The sequence below is a fragment of the Spermophilus citellus genome, assembly GCF_964194105.1.
Source record: "Spermophilus citellus genome assembly, chromosome: 14".
Taxonomy (NCBI): domain Eukaryota; kingdom Metazoa; phylum Chordata; class Mammalia; order Rodentia; family Sciuridae; genus Spermophilus; species Spermophilus citellus.
The window spans coordinates 68,951,176-68,968,523 of NC_138194.1; the positions used below are offsets into that span (position 1 = coordinate 68,951,176).

The window sequence follows — 17,348 nt, forward strand, 5'->3', positions numbered from 1 at the left end:
TCCATAAATCCTAGATCAGCCAGCTGGAGGGTATAAGCCTGGGCTTTTTTCCTTTTCCCATCACTGGGGTGGTCTCTGGTTTCTACTGATGGTTAAGAGGCTCCTCTGTGGATGATACAAATGGGATGATACCTGGAAGGTCTATGTGTTCTTAAAAGACCATTTTTTTGGCTGTGAAAAACAATAGGCAGGGTTTGCACATAATAAAGCAATTATTAAAACTTCCTCAGCAAATCAAAATTTTTGTGATAGATTCATTGAGCATAAAAAACTAGAGTTCATTCAATAAAGCACATAATCTTTCTGCCAAGGAAGGCAGAAATAATATATATTGACTTCCTCAAAGAGCCAGGTACCTTCAGATGGGATATCTTACTCAACCCAAGTGGGATGAATGGTATAGGATTTAAGTCTGTCAGTTAGACAGACTCTGGTTTGCAAATTGATGCTACTCCATGACTTTGGAAGGCACATTTAATATTTCAAGCCTCATTTTCTTTATGGGGATAATAACAGTTTCAACCTTTCTGATACATATACAACATTGAAAATAAGGTAATTATTATTTTTTATTAATTATAACAAATTTGTGAAATCATTATTATCTCTGTCTTACACACAAAAACAGAGGTTCAGAAAACGTAAAATATTTGACCATGGTCAGTTCATATTAAGTCAAGCTGGGTGGAAGCTGTCAGCACCTAGTTTGTGTGTTTTCCACTGTAACCACAGCCCCTGCTGTCTGGTCCAAAATTGGAACTTACCTAAAATAACAAATAAATATGAGTTGTTCAATAAGGCAAAATATAGAAATATAGAAATATAGAACTTATACCTAGTGAAATTTCCTTCCCTCCTCCCAAATCAGGGGATCTACTAAAATGGAGAAGAATCACTCATGTCTGAGATTACAGAGAAAGAATGCAAAAGGACTTTTGGGGATAAGATGACATTTGGGAATCCCTACATTTTATTTTTTCTTAAAGTTGAATCACAATCTAAAAGAACAGTGTGTGTTGATGGATCACACTAACTGGGCTATCCAAAATAAGCGATAGGTTTTTTTTTTTTTTTTTTTTTTTTGCCAGCTTTCTGTGCCAGTGACCTAGAAACTATTTCAAAACTTATTTTTATTTTGTAGAAGCTGAAATTTCAGTGAAACAGTCCAGACAACTCTGACACAGTCTTCAAATTTAGAAATCAATCCCCAAAAGACAGGGAGTAATTTTTATTGTGTCAGAGAATAACTTTCTCCTAGCCCAGTTACAAGAGGGAATAACTAAATTTACAATGCCAAATTTTTAAATATTTGCAATTCATAGTATGAAGGTATAAGAGAATTAGACAAGCAATTACTCTTCAACCTCCAAGAAGGAATTTAAGCTTATGGACATGCACAAACATTAAGCATTCTGTAGAGCTAATGTTGTACATCATAAAAATTTAAATGCACATAAAGGGATACTGTAAAAAACAGGAAAACAATTGAAATTTGCTCAAATGTATCTACTCATAAAGTAACGCATGCACACATTAATTTGTAAGGATTCCAGTAAACAATTTATCTTTAAAAAGAATCTCAGGAGATTGACTTTGTGCATTTCAAGTCAGCACTTCCCTCAATCAAGTCTTATTTTTAAATTGGTGTGGCAGAACACCATGGTGGAAGTGTGTGGTGGAGGAAAGCTACTCAGAACATGGCACCAAGAAGCAGAGAGAGACCCCTCTGCTCAGCAGGGATAAAATATAAACCTCAAAGATACCCCCAGTGGCCCACCACCTCCAGCAGCACCCTGCCTGCCCACAGGTACCACCCATTTAGTCCATTCCAGTGGATTAATGTACTGAATAGCTTAAGACTCCCACAACCTATCAGTTCACCTCTGAAATTCCTTGCATTGTCTCACACATGAGCTTTTGGGGACTTCTCTTATCTAAACCATAACACTTGTATTTTAAAATAATATTTAGAAAGCCTGACTAGATTCTTTCAGGATAAATTATTCTAAACACCAAATTGGAAAAGCCCCAAGTGTTGTCATAAAATGACGTGCTGCCATCCTTGACTGCTAGAGCTTTTGTCGTTAGCACTTGGCTGCGGCTGAAGTTATGCTCTGTGACATCTGAAAAGCTTAATAAATTCTGTGTATTAGTAGTATAGATCTTGATATCTATGATGAGACCAGTGGTCTGGGAAAAAAATTTTAAACCACATATTAGAGCAGGCAACGATGGAGATGTGAAAGGGACCATAGGGAAAAGTTAAGAACAGTGGACTACTTCGGGATTCAAATAACATTTGAATAATAGTTTCTTTCTTAACTTTGGGATTATAGTCATTCAGTCCCTCTTAGTCCCCCAACCCCATGCACACTTTCTAATGTCCCTCTAGCATAAAATTTTAGGATTACAGTACCTCTTAATGTTCATTTTTCAGATTTCATTCAAATGATTCATCAGGATGCTAGAATACAATAACCTAGGACATTTGATTTCCATGGTTTAGAATAATAGCTGCTTATTCAGCTGAACTTAAACCCCTTTTTGGAACAAAGAAAGACACATAAATAAGGTAAACTGATATCTGTAGGAACGCTAGAAGCCATAATTGCATTTTTGAGTAGGAGGCAACAAAGTATTGTTTCCAATTGCAAAAGGTCAATATACTTTCTCCTGTTAGATTCCAGGAAAAAATAGGTCGTTTTGTGGTAGTCCTATCAATTCTATTAAAAAGAATAGCTCCCAACTATCTGTACCCCATCATGTATACAGAATAGTACAAATGAAATGATAAATCACCATGATGACCTATATTACAATAGCTTCTGAGGGAAACCAAGTTTGGCATTAAGTTTTTCAAGTGTCCAGTGTGAAAGGCACTCTATCTGGTCAACTACACAATTGTTAGAGCACATCCTGTGAAAGCAAAATACTGCTTAGCAAAAAGGCTTGTGGTTCTGGTTGTAAGAAGCACAAGTTATTCCTCAGGGGTCTTCATAAAGAACTGTGTCAACAGCATTCAGTCACTTTCCTTAGAATAGAATCAATGGTTAGGTCCATAGGTGAGGAGACAATTTTCACTTCAAGATGATGACATCAGCCAGGTGTGGTGGCACACTCCTGTAATCCCAGCAGCTCAGGAGGCTTGGGCAGGAGGATGGAGAGTTTAAAGCCAGCCTCAGCAAGTTAGCAAGGCCCTAAGCAACTCAGTGTGACTCTGTCTCTAAATAAAATATATAAAAGGGCTGGGGAAGTGGCTTAGTGGTTGCATGCTCCTGGGTTCAATCCCCAGTACCAAAAAAAAAAAAAAAAAAAAAAAGACACTAAGCAAAGGCATCATAGCAAATGGTGGAGAGACCCAGTCCAACCATCTGAGTTCAAATTCCACCTCTACTCTTTACTAGCTGGGTGACCTCAGATATGTTATTTGAACCTGCCTCCAGTCCATTGGCTTCCCTGTGACGTGAGGACAGTGGCATTTGTAAACCTTTGAGTTAATAAGCCCCATAGAGTGATACCACCACTTATTAATGAAGAGCTCAGTAAAGGCACTGACATAATGGGGTCCAAATATCTAGCTCTACACTGACCTGACTTGAATCCAAGGGAGATTTTAGAAAAATGTGACCCAAAAGAACTTTCTGCAATTGTAATCTGTGCCATTGATTACAATTACCAGTGATGACTACTGACCACTGGAAATGTGATATGTGTAAATAAAATTTGACTTTCTAATTCAAGTTAATCGAGTAGCAAGTAACTACTGCATTGAACAGCACAGATACCTGGAAAATTTCTATCACTTCAGGTTGGTCAATGATAATCTAAAACATCTGCCAAGCAGTATGTTAAGTCTTGGGTGAATAATAAGTGATAAGGAACTCCAGATTGTAGTTCTTAATATCTAACATGAGTGTGGCCAAATCTCTGTTCCCAGGGAAGTGTCAACCCCTATGGACCAGCCCAGTTGTGATGTGAAGTCTGAGGATGATCAACTAAATGATACACCAAAAATGTGCTTTGAGGGAAGCCAAGGGGTGTCCATGGCCAAGATCTTTTCTAGAAAACTGTTTTGAATCCACTTTGAAGTACAAAGAAAAGGCTTCTGCCTGAACAATTTAAAAGGGTATTCTAACCAGATGCTGGCCTCATCTCTCCAAACCCCAACCAGTGTGCTATTAACTTTGAGGAAAGCTACTTCCTGGTATAGTCTCCAAGTTGAACTATGTGGAAAAGGTATGAAGATGAATAAATAAGCTGTAACATGAATCCCAGATAAGAGGAAATAACAACTGCTGAGATCAGTAAAATTATTCCACAAAAAGCAGGTAATATAGAGGCAAGATACAATGAAAGTAATTTATAATAAAATGTGTTTTTCAATATGTAAATGCTCAGGCAAACTACATTAGAACAAACAAGTAAATACATATAATAGAATCATGTTGGTCACTTATTATCATCAGTAGCACTGCTGACAATATTAAGACTTTCGAAACATACAATTCTTGGTCAAGTCTTGAACAAAATAAAGAATTTTCCTTTAATTATTTGGTGGTTGCACTCTAAGAAAATTCATGGTACATTAAAAACTATTTTTGTTTTAAAATGTAAAGGGAGTTGGGGTTTGGTCTCAGATAACTATAATAGTTCTTATTTCTGTTTTCTTAGCATATGAATGTTCCAAAGAATACTAAAAAATCATGCAGGTTATAGAACAATTCTTTATTGTGTCAAACTGGCCACGAATTGCCAACAGTGACCCCAGTCATTTCTAAAATCACTGGTCCAAGTCAATCAAATGAATTCTACCTCCCCTATGCCCACCAATGACTAACTAAAGCCTAAAGTCAACCAATGCCTCACACTGGTTGATTTCAGATTAGGGTACATGATGTAATTTCAGACAATGAAGAAGGGTATTCTAGGAGGAAATCACAGTAAAGATGGTTTCTTTTTGCCGCAAATGCCTACCATCACAGTTACTTGAGAGTTCAAGACAAGAGGATCTCAAGTTTAAGGCCATCTTTGGCAATATATAGCAAGATCCTGTCTCAAAATTAAAGATGAAAAGGGCTGGGCATATTATAGCTCAGTGGTAGAGCACTCTTGGGTTCAATCTCCAGTACCAAGAGGGGAAAAAAAAAAAGATAATTTCTTCTTCTTTACTTAGTTATAAATGGACGTGATACCTGAAAATTCTGCACTCACTTCAGAACTGGAGAATGTAATCAGAAGAACACCACCCAAAGCACAGGGGAGCTAAGCTAAAGGCTTTTGGACTATGTCAACCCTACTGATGGGACTTCTTGTATCATGAAGCAATGTACTTTCTATGGTTTAAGCTGCTTCCAATTTGGAGTTTGATTTTTGTAACTGAAAGCACTTTGATACATATGTAAACAATTTCACAAGTACAAAGCTAAGGTCAGGTTTAAACAAACACCAACACCACCAAAAACTACTAGAAGGTAAATAATGCTCCAGGACTTCTGCACCAGGTGGTGAACCTGTACAGGTGCTGCTGGGGGGAACCTGCACAATCTTTAGGTAAGGAGCTGCTGAACAGGACCAGCCGGCATAGTTTGTCTGTCATGCTGCAGGCACACTGAGTTATGAAGACTAGCACAGGCTGTGCATGCAACTTATTGGGGGGAACATGTGAAAAGAAAGACCTATTTAATCTGAAATAAAAAATATAGTGAAAGGCAAAGTAATGCTATCAGTACCTGTGTCCAAAAGCTTTATATGATGCATGTGGACAGGAAGGGATGTAAAAATAGATGAAGGCTCTGCTTTCACTAAGCCTATGATTACAGTGACATATCTAAAAAAAAAAAAAAAAAAAAAAAAAAAAAAAAAAAAAAAAAAAAACATGTTTACAGAGGAACAGGCCATAAGATGCAAATAAATTTGATCACACTGAGTGTGGCAGTGATGGGAACTGACAGGTAGAGAAGTGGGAGCCCATGGTTGACCAGGCAATGTTTTCTAAATATGCCAGGGTCTGAACTTGAATGTTAAAGGCTGCAACACTGGGAGCATGTGTAAAATGGTGTATCACAGGAGGAAAAGAATATAGGAACAGTAGTGGAAAATTTAGTAATGCCCTGCGGGGATGGCAGCAGGTGAGGCTCTAAATAAACTCGGTATGGTTGCCAGTTTCGTGACAGACAGTGGAGTGGGAGGAAAGAGCCAACTTCTAATTGGGGATAGAGCCTCAATCTGGAATCCTAGCTCCACCATGGCCTGACTGTGTGACCTTGGGCTGGATGAATTACTTAACCTTCCCTGTGTCAGCTTTCTCATCTTATAAAACGGGGACATGTCGGGCCCTATGGGGTAAGAGAATGAAATGAGATGAGGCATGGAGAGTGACTTTGTCTAATTGGTAGGTGCTTAACCATGCTAGTTATTATCACTCTTTAAATCCACAAGCAATTCACTCAAATTAGTTTTGGAGCATTTATAAAACATGCATGAAAGTCTAGCTATCTATTATATCAGTTTTAAAAAAAGCTTTGTTTTTCAAATAGCCAACTGCAATCCATTACAAAGTCCTGAAATGAAAAGAAAAACCATGATCCACTAAGAAAGCAGACTGTGACTAAGGATTTATAAATATTTTATTGGTGGTTTTACTTAATGCTGAATGCAGACAATACAAAGAAATCGGCACTGAAAAGGAAACATTAAGCTTTAAAAAGTGTAATATATTTACATATATTGACCAGTTTTGTATATGTTTAGGTTTACAAACAAATGTAAAACTAATTCCAAAGCTTTCATTCTGAATATACTTTGGTTCTTTTTTTTTCTTTTTTTGCTATACCAAGTATGATTAACTTTGTTTGTATCTAACCTAAAAGCAAGACTCTGCAAGCTGATCCTGAAACAAACAGTAAAGCAGGAATTTTAAAACAGCTCTTTAAGGGAGGATAAAGCCATATGAAAGAAAAAAGCCTCAATAACAGATATATAAATACAAAGGAGGAAATACCAAGGAGCGAAAAGAATCACAGAAGTACCAATTCTACACTAACTGTAATTTCTGGTTCTAGCAACAATTCAACTAGCAATAGCTTAGATGCTGTTGCTCTAGAAAATAAAGCCATTAATTCTTTCACTACAATTTTCAGACTTCACTCAATGGACAATTATTAAGCATTCAGATTCTTTTGTAATAACCTAAGAAGTGATTTATACATACAGAAACATTAACAAAAGAGGCCTTCAAACACACTGCTGAAAGCTGCAATATAGTCTGGGGGCCAGATATCAATGTACATGATGTTAGCAGTCAGAAAGAGTTGATGACACTCAGCACAGTATGGCTCAGGGCTGTTAACTGAGGAGTACTCCACCCGTTCCTGCCGTAGGAGAATTACTGACGTGGATGGGACTGCGACAAAAAGTCTGACAGGCCTCTAAATAGGACTCCACATTAAATAATTATGATACAACTGTGACAACACAGCTAGCTTATAGAACTGACGTTTTCAAAGAAATAGCACTACAGAATTCTAGTGACAATTAAATATGAGAATTATTTTCCCCTGCTAACTATTCAGTAGAAAAAGAGTTTGCTGACTGCATTTTTGATGAACAGGATACCTCTAATATATATACCAGAGGAAATTAGAAAGTGAGCAAAGTGAACTCCTTAAGTTGATTTTTTCAGATACTAACAAGCAAAGTAGTTTATAATAAACCAGAATCACCCTAAAGCAAAGATTAAATCAATCAGTTTTGAAGGAAATATAGTTCCTCTCAAAAGTTTTGTTTGGTTTGTGACTAGACTTCAAAATATTGAGATAAACCAAACAGATTCTAACAATATTAATTTGCTATACAAGATTTTTCAAATGTACTCTAAGTTGAAAGGTTTTGCCCTCTCCCCAGAGAAAGTAAATAAAAAGAAAAAAGGGGCTCTCGCAAAAATAAGCAAAACTAAAAACACCACCTAAACCATTCATAAAAAGAACACTTTTTTCTTTTTGGACACTTCAGTTGGTCCAAGATCAGGGTTTCTATCCAAAGGACTTCCTACCCTCTTCCCTTAGCTTCTATTCTCTAGTCATTTCCATGTTTTTATCAAACAGGCTATGAGTAGATTTTCTTAAGAAGTCAAGGTTGAGTGAGAGGTAGCATTAGGATGCCCTATACTTGACTATAGTATGAAGTTCAAATGAACACATTATTCTTCTAAAAGAATTACAATAAGTAAAAGTGCATAAAAAGAAATGTTCAGCTCTCGCTGCCTTGCACTAAGAAAAATTTTCAGAAACTGAGAATCAATGTTGGGAGCCAAGAAATAATCATTTGCCTCATCTCCTTGAGCTCCTTTAATGCACTAGTTCAGGCTGGTTTTCCACAAAGGGCAGCACTCCGCTCACATAGTAGGCAATGCCAAGAGACAGTAAAGCAATGACAAAGATCAGGAGCAGGACCCTCCAGAAGCCCAGATCCTCTACGAACTCCTGCCATGTGGTTCGAAAGCTGGAAAGGACTCCTTCACCTTGCTGTAGGTTGGGATTGAGGAGAGAATGGCTTTCCATGGCACTGTGGAAAGACAAAGAAAGACACATTTCACCCATTTCAAAAACATAAAACAGTATGTTATTTACAAAAGGCCAAACTTATAATACCAAAGTTACAAGGAAAAAACTGACTTATGTATATGCTCTCACTCACCTCCCTGATCATTCCCATATCCACAGGTATCTGGACAGTCTACCCCGAACTATAAATTGAGAAACTGCAGCGATTATTACTTGGTTTAGTATCTAGCAGAATCAAATTAAAAATCCTAATCATATGTCCCAAGAGGAAGTCTTGACATAGTTAAATGAGTTGTTTTCATCAAGATATAAACACACTTAATATTTAGAAGATTCAGAATGAAAACTCCTAATTTGAAATTTTATGTGAATGAAAATAAGCATTTACATATAAGTGTGTGAATGTAAATGTTGAATGAGAATTTTAATTAATTTTAGTTCAATAATCTGATCAATGAAGGAATTACTTCTTCAAATGTAATTTTGTAACAATGGAAGCTTATTTCTCAGTCTGATGTACATGTGGACTGGTCCAGTCATTAGGAATTCTTAATAGTTTCTTCCTAGTGGTTTTGGCCTTGTCTTATAAAATAATATTGAATAAGGTAGTGCAAACACTATCAAAACACTGATTCTGATATTTAAAACACTGTCATTGAGAAATATGGCCAGAGAGAAAACAGAATGTCTACTTTGGTATTTGAAGGAAGCACTATTATGAACTGAAAGCTTTATGAGATCAGCACCCATAGTTCTGTCACAACATGCAGGCCCTATAACATGGTATCATTTAGATTAAAGCCATAAAGATGAGAATCTTAGGCATGAACTCTCTATTAGTTATAAAAGCTCATTACTATCCTTCCTATACCCTTTCTCTTCACATTCCTCCAACTATCTAGGCACAGAATAATGAAAACAACAAAACAATGTCTTTAGAGTCTTATTTACCATGAACTATGAAAATATACAAAACTGGCAGTTTTTTTTAATGCTACAACATTATTTTACTTTTTGGCACTGTTAACGAAAGGTCCTTTAACCTTTATTGGTATTAGGGCTTCTCTAGTCACAGCCAGATGCCTTCCTCATGGGCCAGTCTGTTCAACATCCAAACTCTTTTCATATTAAAAATGCTTGCTCTCAGCCAGGCACAGTGATACACTCCTGTAATTTCAGCAATCAAGGAAGCTGAAAAAGGAGGATTGCAAATTCAAGGCCAACCTCGGCTGGCAACTTATTGAGATCCTGTCTCAAAATAAAAAATAAAAAAGGGCTTGGGATATATCTCAGTGGTAAAGTGCCTCTGGGTTCAGTACCAAAAATAAATAAATTTTAAAAATAAATAAAAGGGATGGGGAAGTGGCTTAATGGGACAGCACCCATGAGTTCAAACCCCAGTACTGGGAGGGTTGGGGGGAAGCAGCTTCATCTCTAAATAAGAGAAGACATTTTCAGTAGGGATCTACAATAATATGAGAATTGTATATAGATGTTTATACTGTGTATAGATGTTCATAGCAGCATTATTCATAATATCCCAGACATGGAAACCAGACATGGATCTACAATAATATGGGAACATTAGAACAAGCAAGTTTCAAAGATTAGAACATTGAGAAGACCTGAACAAGTGTTAACCATAAGCAGATCAAGTTCAGGACAGGTTTAGTTTGACCTATGTGAAGTTTTTTTGACTGTCTGAACTGACATGCTTTCATACTCAAAGATGTAAGGTATCAAATGAGAATTCAGTGAGCACTCTCTAGGAGATCAGGAAGCTCAGCCAAAATCAGATTTTCCTTTTGGTACTAGGTATTGAACGCAGGGGCACTTAACCACTCAGCCACATCCTCAATATATTTTTTTATATTGAGGCAGGGTTTTGCTAAGTTGCTTAGGGCCTCACTAAGTTGCTGAGACTAGCTTTGAACTTGTGATCCTCTTGCCTCAGCCTCTCAAGTCATGCACCTCCAAGTCATGCTGGTCAAGGCATGCACCTCCATGACCAGCCCAATCAGATTTTTTTAAAAATATTTTTTAGTTGCCAATGGTCCTTTATTATTTTTTTTTATTTATATGTGGTGCTGAGAATCAAACCCAGAGCCTCACATATGCTAGGCAAGCACTCCACTACTGAGTCACAACCCCAGCCTCCAATCAGAATTTTTGATAGAGAGATTATCCGATGAAATGCTTTCCACTGTTTGGAGGCTACCTGACACTAGTGTAATCGTGTGCGTGCATACGTGTGTGTGTGTGTGTGTGTGTGTGTGTGTGTGTTTAATCTTTATTTTTAAACATGTGTTATCTATACTTTCTCTGTCATCCCATTACTCTATAATAAAAAAAGAAACTAAATTAACCTTAGGATACTATGTAGGAGTAGAAAAATGTTATTCAACAACTTCATCTATAGGCCCCTAAACAGAAGTTAGGTTATGTATCTGGGAACCCCAAGGAAAACACTGTATTAAAGCATTTAAAACCTTCCTTCATCTTCTGCCCTAGAATATGTTAGCTCCTAGCTGAGCCATAATGCTGTATGCTAGCTAATCCCTTTAAACTTCTTTCTCCTACCTTTCTTGAGACATGATTTCACATGCTATAAAACTCATCTTTTAAAACTATACAGTTCAGGGGCTTTTAGTACATTCACAAAGTTGTAAACTATCTCCACCATCTAATCCCAAAATGTTTTCTTCATCTCTCTAAGAAATTCTGTACCCATCAGTTACTCCACATTGCTCCTCCCTGAAGCTCCTTGTAACCATTAACCTTACCCTCCTGTCTTTGTGGATTTGCCTGTTCTAGAAAAATCATATAAGCAGAATCATATGATATGTGGCCTTGTGTGCCTGGCTTCTATGCAGTATGTTTTCAATACTGCCTCATGTTGGAGCATGTATCAGATTTCATCTTTTTTTGGTGGATAATATTCCATTCAATGAACAGGTGACAGTTTGTTTATTCTTTCCTCAGTTAATAGGCTTGTGGTGGTTTCCATGTCTGGGATATTATGAATAATGCTGCTATGAATATCTATACACAAGTTTTTGTATGAACATATGATTTCAGTTGTCTCTGGTATGCACCTAGAAGTGGAATTGTTGGGTTGTTTTCTAAAGTGGTTGCACTAGTTTATGTTCTGTCCAGCAAAGTGAAGGTCCAATTTCTCCCTATCCTCCATAACACCTATTACTGTCTGTAGATGGACACAATACCTTTATTTTATTTATTTATTTTTATGGGGTGCTGAGGTTCAAATCCAATGCCTCACACGTGCCAGGTAAGCACGCTACCACTGAGCTACAGCCCTGGCCCCCTGTCTGTGTTTTTGATTATAGTCATCCTAGTAGATGTGAAGTGATATTTGACTGTGGTTTTGATGTACATTTTCCTAATGACACTTCCTTTAAATTTAATTTAAGCCTCAATCACTGCATTTGTACCACGACACTTCGGGGTCTAAATAAGGCAAGAAAGCTAGATAATAAAAGTATTAATGATTTAATTTTTGAAGAATTGGCTTTATGCAAAGGTGTAAATAATACAAATTCTCATGCTGAATTTAAATGACAGGTTTGTGAAAAAAAGCAGGGGTTAATATTTGATACTGAGCCACTCAGCAACTAATCACTTCTTAGTCAAGTAATTAAAAAGGAAAAAAAAAAAAAGCTAAAAGTGTATTTCTGATAAAAAAGGATCCTGGAAACTGGCTATTAACAAAATAAAGGTCTCAAAAATACACCAAGTAAAAACACATTCTTGGACATTCTTCATACTAAAGAAGCTTAAAATAATGTAATATTATTTTAGAAAGGTGAAGATAAATTTCAAATTATCTTGAAGGAACATGACCTTTAACAAAGAATAGTTAACATTGCTAAAGTGCTTACGACACTGACTGTTGACCCAGATCGTATAAGTGAGAGAAAAGGGCTTGCAAATGCATCTTTAACTTCATTTATCTAAAATTTGTCAGTTTTTGATGGTAACATGAAGAGCATGAGAACTTTAAGAGGTAAAACTCTTAAATTGCTTTAGGATAATAAAAAAAATGAGTAAAAGTATCTAAACAAAGTAGACCTAAGCTTAAAAGTGGCATTTTTAATGGTCCTCCGTAGTATACCAGCCAGCACAGAAAGGAGGAGGAAGGCAATCATGGGTGCAAAGAAATCAGATGAAGGAAGGTTGATGATGAAAAACATTTCATTTAGAACCTACAGATACCTGATCCCAATGGTCTAAGTGACTGGTGTCACACTAAAGTGAGTTCCTGGTCAATCAGATATTAAGTGAACAGCTGATGTGGGCTCTTTTGTTCCATTTGTATTCTACAGAAAAATTTGGGAACAAACAGTAGTAAACTCATCACCCTTCTCACCCCACTGTATAATGTAGAGGCCAAAACTCCAGGGTGATCCACCAAACTGCATGCTACTAAAAACTAGGCCAGGCCTACTGACTTCCCTTGTTGAGCCAGTGAGGCTGCACAAAAGATAATTTGCCATCTTTTCAAAACTTCCTGAACCGTGTTCTCTGCTGCCTCCAGATGAAAAGTGATGAGATATTTAGGACCTCATCAGTCACCACATCTTAGCTTCAATTACTTAGAGGAAACCCAACTTTTATTAGTTCTAACTCCTGTGAAAGCCACTTTCAATGACTGAATTGTGCGTGTGTTCAGTCTGATCTATTTTCCCTCTTCTTATTTCTCAATTCTACTTCCCTACCTTTGAAACTATCTTTTTGATCTTTCTAATATTGTCCAAGTTCTCAGTCTTATCTTTCTCTTCCTTTTTTGAAATTTGATTCTTTTTGTGATCTGTACTTAAAATTCTCAAATTCCTGTTTCCTTCTGTCAGATTCAGATTTTAACTATCTCTTCTCCCTTGTACTGCTAATATGGCAGGTGGCTGGCTGAACATTATGTGCATGGAGCATGAAAGTACTTTCTGTTAAAAGCTTCTCAATTGTAATCTGAATACTTAAAGACCTATATAGAGTTCAAAGATAAGTAAAAACCCTGCACTTGAGAGCAAAGAAACCAAATTCACTGAGGTCCTACAAAAATATCCAGGTACTTAGTGACTTGCCCCTTAAAAAATTATATCTCAAGTACCTTTCACTCTCAGCTGTCTGCATGGTCTCCAGTTTTGAGTGGGTTCCTCTGTTAAATCCTTTTACCTCCTGTTCTTCCAAAGATTCCAGCAATCGGATGACATCTTTATTCACTCCCCTGCGCTTTGCCAGAACTAAAGGAGTAGCACCTTGATGATTGCTAAGAAAATTCATAAAAATAAAGATATATAAGCAGTTATATTATCCTGTTAGTTCTTACTTGTTTAGATCTCAGTGAAGAAATGGGATCAATTAACTCAAAATAAACTTTGTAGCACAGCCAATGTTCAAGCCAGAAGCTGATGCTTGAATCAACCTACTTTCTTCTTTCCAGGGAAAAGGAAAAGGAGAATCCACAAGCAAAAGAATGGGTAAATGACAGTAAATAAAAAGAGAACATCTCAGAGATTAATGGGACAGTCTAGTTCTAGACTCACTGTTATTAGACACATTTTATTTTTAAAATCTTAAAAGAATTTTTTAAAAAGCTACTTTTGTTCACTCAGCTATTTAACAGTAGTACCAAGACAGAACCCTAATCACACTGCATCCTACAGTTAATTCCCACCACATTCTGTCCTGCAGTAACATTTACTGTCTTGTTCAGGTTCAGAAGCATTGCAGCATCAATAAACCAGGGCAGCAAGTAACTGTCACTTAAACCTCAAACTCAGTTTTAAAGGTGGCCTGACATCTTTCTCATACAAGAAACAGGCTATTACTAAATCAAATAAAAACCCATTATTTCACCAAACTTCCTCAGTCCAAAGACCCTGAGCCCCAGAGAGATTATGAAGTTGGTATATTATGTGACAGAAGGCAAATGAACTTTGGAGTCAGGAACTAAGTTCACATTCCAGCTCTGTCCCTCATAGCTGTGTGATCTCTTCTCAACTCCTTCATGTAAAAAATGAAGAGAACAAATTACTTTAAAAGCTACTGGTTCTGAGGATGAAATGAATTGCAACGTAAGCAACACAGTCTAGCTCACAATAGATTACCTTCTTTCCTTCTTTCCCCGTCTTTAGTTCTTTCCTTCTTTCCCCATCTTAACTATGCAATTAATTAGTAGAAACTAGCCACAATTTTCATTATTATAATGCTTCAGCATAAATCTAGAAGTTAGTCTCTTGTTCTCTCACTTGCCTAACAAGATCTCACTGTCTTCAATGCTTTCCTGAACCTGTCATTACAACTGATCAATGAGGAAACAAAATCAAGACTCTTGAGATTAGACCACTGGTTTAAAGACTAACGATAAAAAATTACTAGACTTCAAAAACTACAAAGAACTTACCATATATCAATTTTGAGTCCATTGGAAACTAAGAATTGGATGGTATCCACATGGCCACAGAGATGAAGAGCTGTGTTTCCTTGGTAATCTGTGGCTAGAAGGTCAGCACCAAATTTATGCAACAGCTGGCAGATGTCTACATTCCCTCGGGCTGCTGCAAGGTGAAGGCCTGTCCTGCCCCTGCTGTCACGGATATTTGGGTCAAAGCCACTTTCCAGAAGCCGTTTAGAATAGTTAAAGTCTCCATCAATACAGGCTTGTAGCAAGGGCACATTAGTTTGAGAAGAATCATTTACAAAAACGTAGGACATTGTTCTAATGTGAACAGGATATGCCTGTAATAAAATATGAGGTAAGTGAGATTTGATGAAGCCAAACTGAATCAAGACAATGAAGTCAACCATGAAAGTACTATTTCTTACCCTCTTGGCTGCTTGCCTATAATAAGATTTCTTTACTGAACAGAAAAAACAATAAGAAAGTTATCAATTATATTTTATTTTTCATTAAAATATACCATTTTCTTCATATTTGTTAGATCAAAATTACAATTAAATAACTATGAAGCTCTGTTTTGCTTTTTACCATGTAAGTAATTCACTTTCATATATTTGCTTTTCCTTGTATTTGTGATATTTTGTATGGTAAACAAAATTACTTGAATTAAAAAAAATAACTTAATTGGCACTCAATAAGGACTTGTTAGAATGTTGTTATTTATAGCACAAATTTCAAGTTTTCATAGAAGAGAAAAGTTAAAGAAAATAACAAACTGAATTTAAAAACTGGAAATATCATGAAATCAACACAGATTCACATACATTTTGACATTATCAACCCCATTGTGCTGTGTTGTGTGGTCATCTCAATACATGATTTCGCTAAACTCCCACTATCTGAAGACAAGAGAAATGAGAAAAAGTAGGCCTTCCTGGGAATGTAGAGGTGGGACAACAGCAGCAATCCCAACTGTGCCCACTGTAACATCTCTCTCTTTCTCTCTCTCTCTCTTGTGCCCTGGTTCACTGAAGAAAAAGTTCAAGCCTGTCAAAGAAAATTTTAATAGGAAACTAAAAACAAACCAAATCAAGATAATATAAAAGCTGAGAAGAATGCATTTACAGAGATTTCTTTCTTACTCTAAGGTTACAAAAGCTTGGGAACAAATGGGCACAGTTTGCATTTCTCAGGAGAAGTCTTTCTTTCTGGAACACTAAGGGAACTAACTGGATGCTAGACCAGTCTCATCTTGTGTCTAAGCTCCAGGGCATTCAGGAAAGCAGGACTGGCTGTGGATTCTGGTGGGACTGTTGGCCCACCCTTGTTTTAGTCTATTTCTGCAGCAGAGCCACCATCTGTCCAGGTCTGAGCTAACTTTACACTGAACTCTGCTGCTGCTGTGGGTTCTCTGGGGGAAAGAGAGGCAGTAACATAGACTGAGGCCCTGCTCTGATCCAGACATCAACTCAAGGCTTTTTAATGAACTTTACCTAAATTTCCCAAACATTCCATGGTAAAGCTTATTATTCTTAAATTTCAGTGAGAGTCACTGTAGAATTTTAAGTCATTAAAATTATTAAGAAATAGTATCACCTTCTGCCATTCAGAAAATGACTTGGATAGCAGCATGGAGGGGCTGGATTAAAGAGGAAAATACTAAAGGTAGGGAGATCAATGAATAGGTTAATGTAGCAATCTAGGCAAGAAATGATGAGAGTCTGACCTAAGATAGCAGCAGGGAGGAGGGGACATCCTGGAGAACAGATGACTTAGTCGATATGACTGAGTGGATGTGATGAGAGTGCACCTGGTCAAGATGATTCCAAATAAGGGGAGAAAGTGCTTATGATCAAGAATTATAGAGGTCAAGATGAAATAAACTTCAGATTATAATACTAAATAATGATTTTTTTAAAAAATTAACTCCATGAAAAGAATTTACTCAATAAAATAGGAACCTGTTTTGGAGGGTAATCTCCCCATTTTCCCCTATAGTGTTTACTGGTTTGGATAATAAAAATAGGTTTTCACAAACTTTTGAAAAAATATAACACCATATATCAAGTGCTTTTTGATAAGTAATATATTCTGTCTAAATTCTGTAAGAATAGATACTGAAAAAAGATCTCCTTGGTGTTTTGACTCAAATATAGTAAGAATTCTCATGACTGTCAGAATGGGATTCCTTTTTAGTGTGGGCTCAGTAAGAAGATAAGCCTTTCTTTTCTATTCAATTTTAGCTCAGAATAAGTGTAGTGCATTTTGTCACCTTCTTTGTCCCTGAGAAACTTGCAAACCTTACCCCCATGTTTACTAAGCCCAATACAGATGAACAGTGTTGTTCATCTTGATCACAGAATCTCCTC

The 17,348-nt window shown here is 36.7% G+C and overlaps 1 protein-coding gene across 2 annotated transcripts in view; it reads right to left on the reverse strand.

Annotated features, from left to right (window-relative positions):
- Positions 1-6,608: 6,608 nt before the first annotated feature.
- ANKRD46 (ankyrin repeat domain 46) overlaps positions 6,609-17,348 on the reverse strand; it is a 30,009-nt gene continuing 19,269 nt past the window's right edge. Inside the window, exons 1-4 of one of the 2 annotated variants that reach the window (XM_081266154.1) lie at positions 15,405-15,477; positions 14,983-15,317; positions 13,687-13,845; positions 6,609-8,562 (exon numbers count right to left, since the gene is read on the reverse strand). In XM_081266154.1, the coding sequence (XP_081122280.1) occupies positions 8,346-8,562; positions 13,687-13,845; positions 14,983-15,293 (687 nt within the window). In that variant the 5' untranslated portion in view covers positions 15,294-15,317; positions 15,405-15,477 and the 3' untranslated portion in view covers positions 6,609-8,345. Of the gene's footprint in view, positions 8,563-13,686; positions 13,846-14,982; positions 15,318-15,404; positions 15,478-17,348 lie in introns of those variants that run through there. The other variant, XM_081266153.1, reaches the window with a different exon arrangement.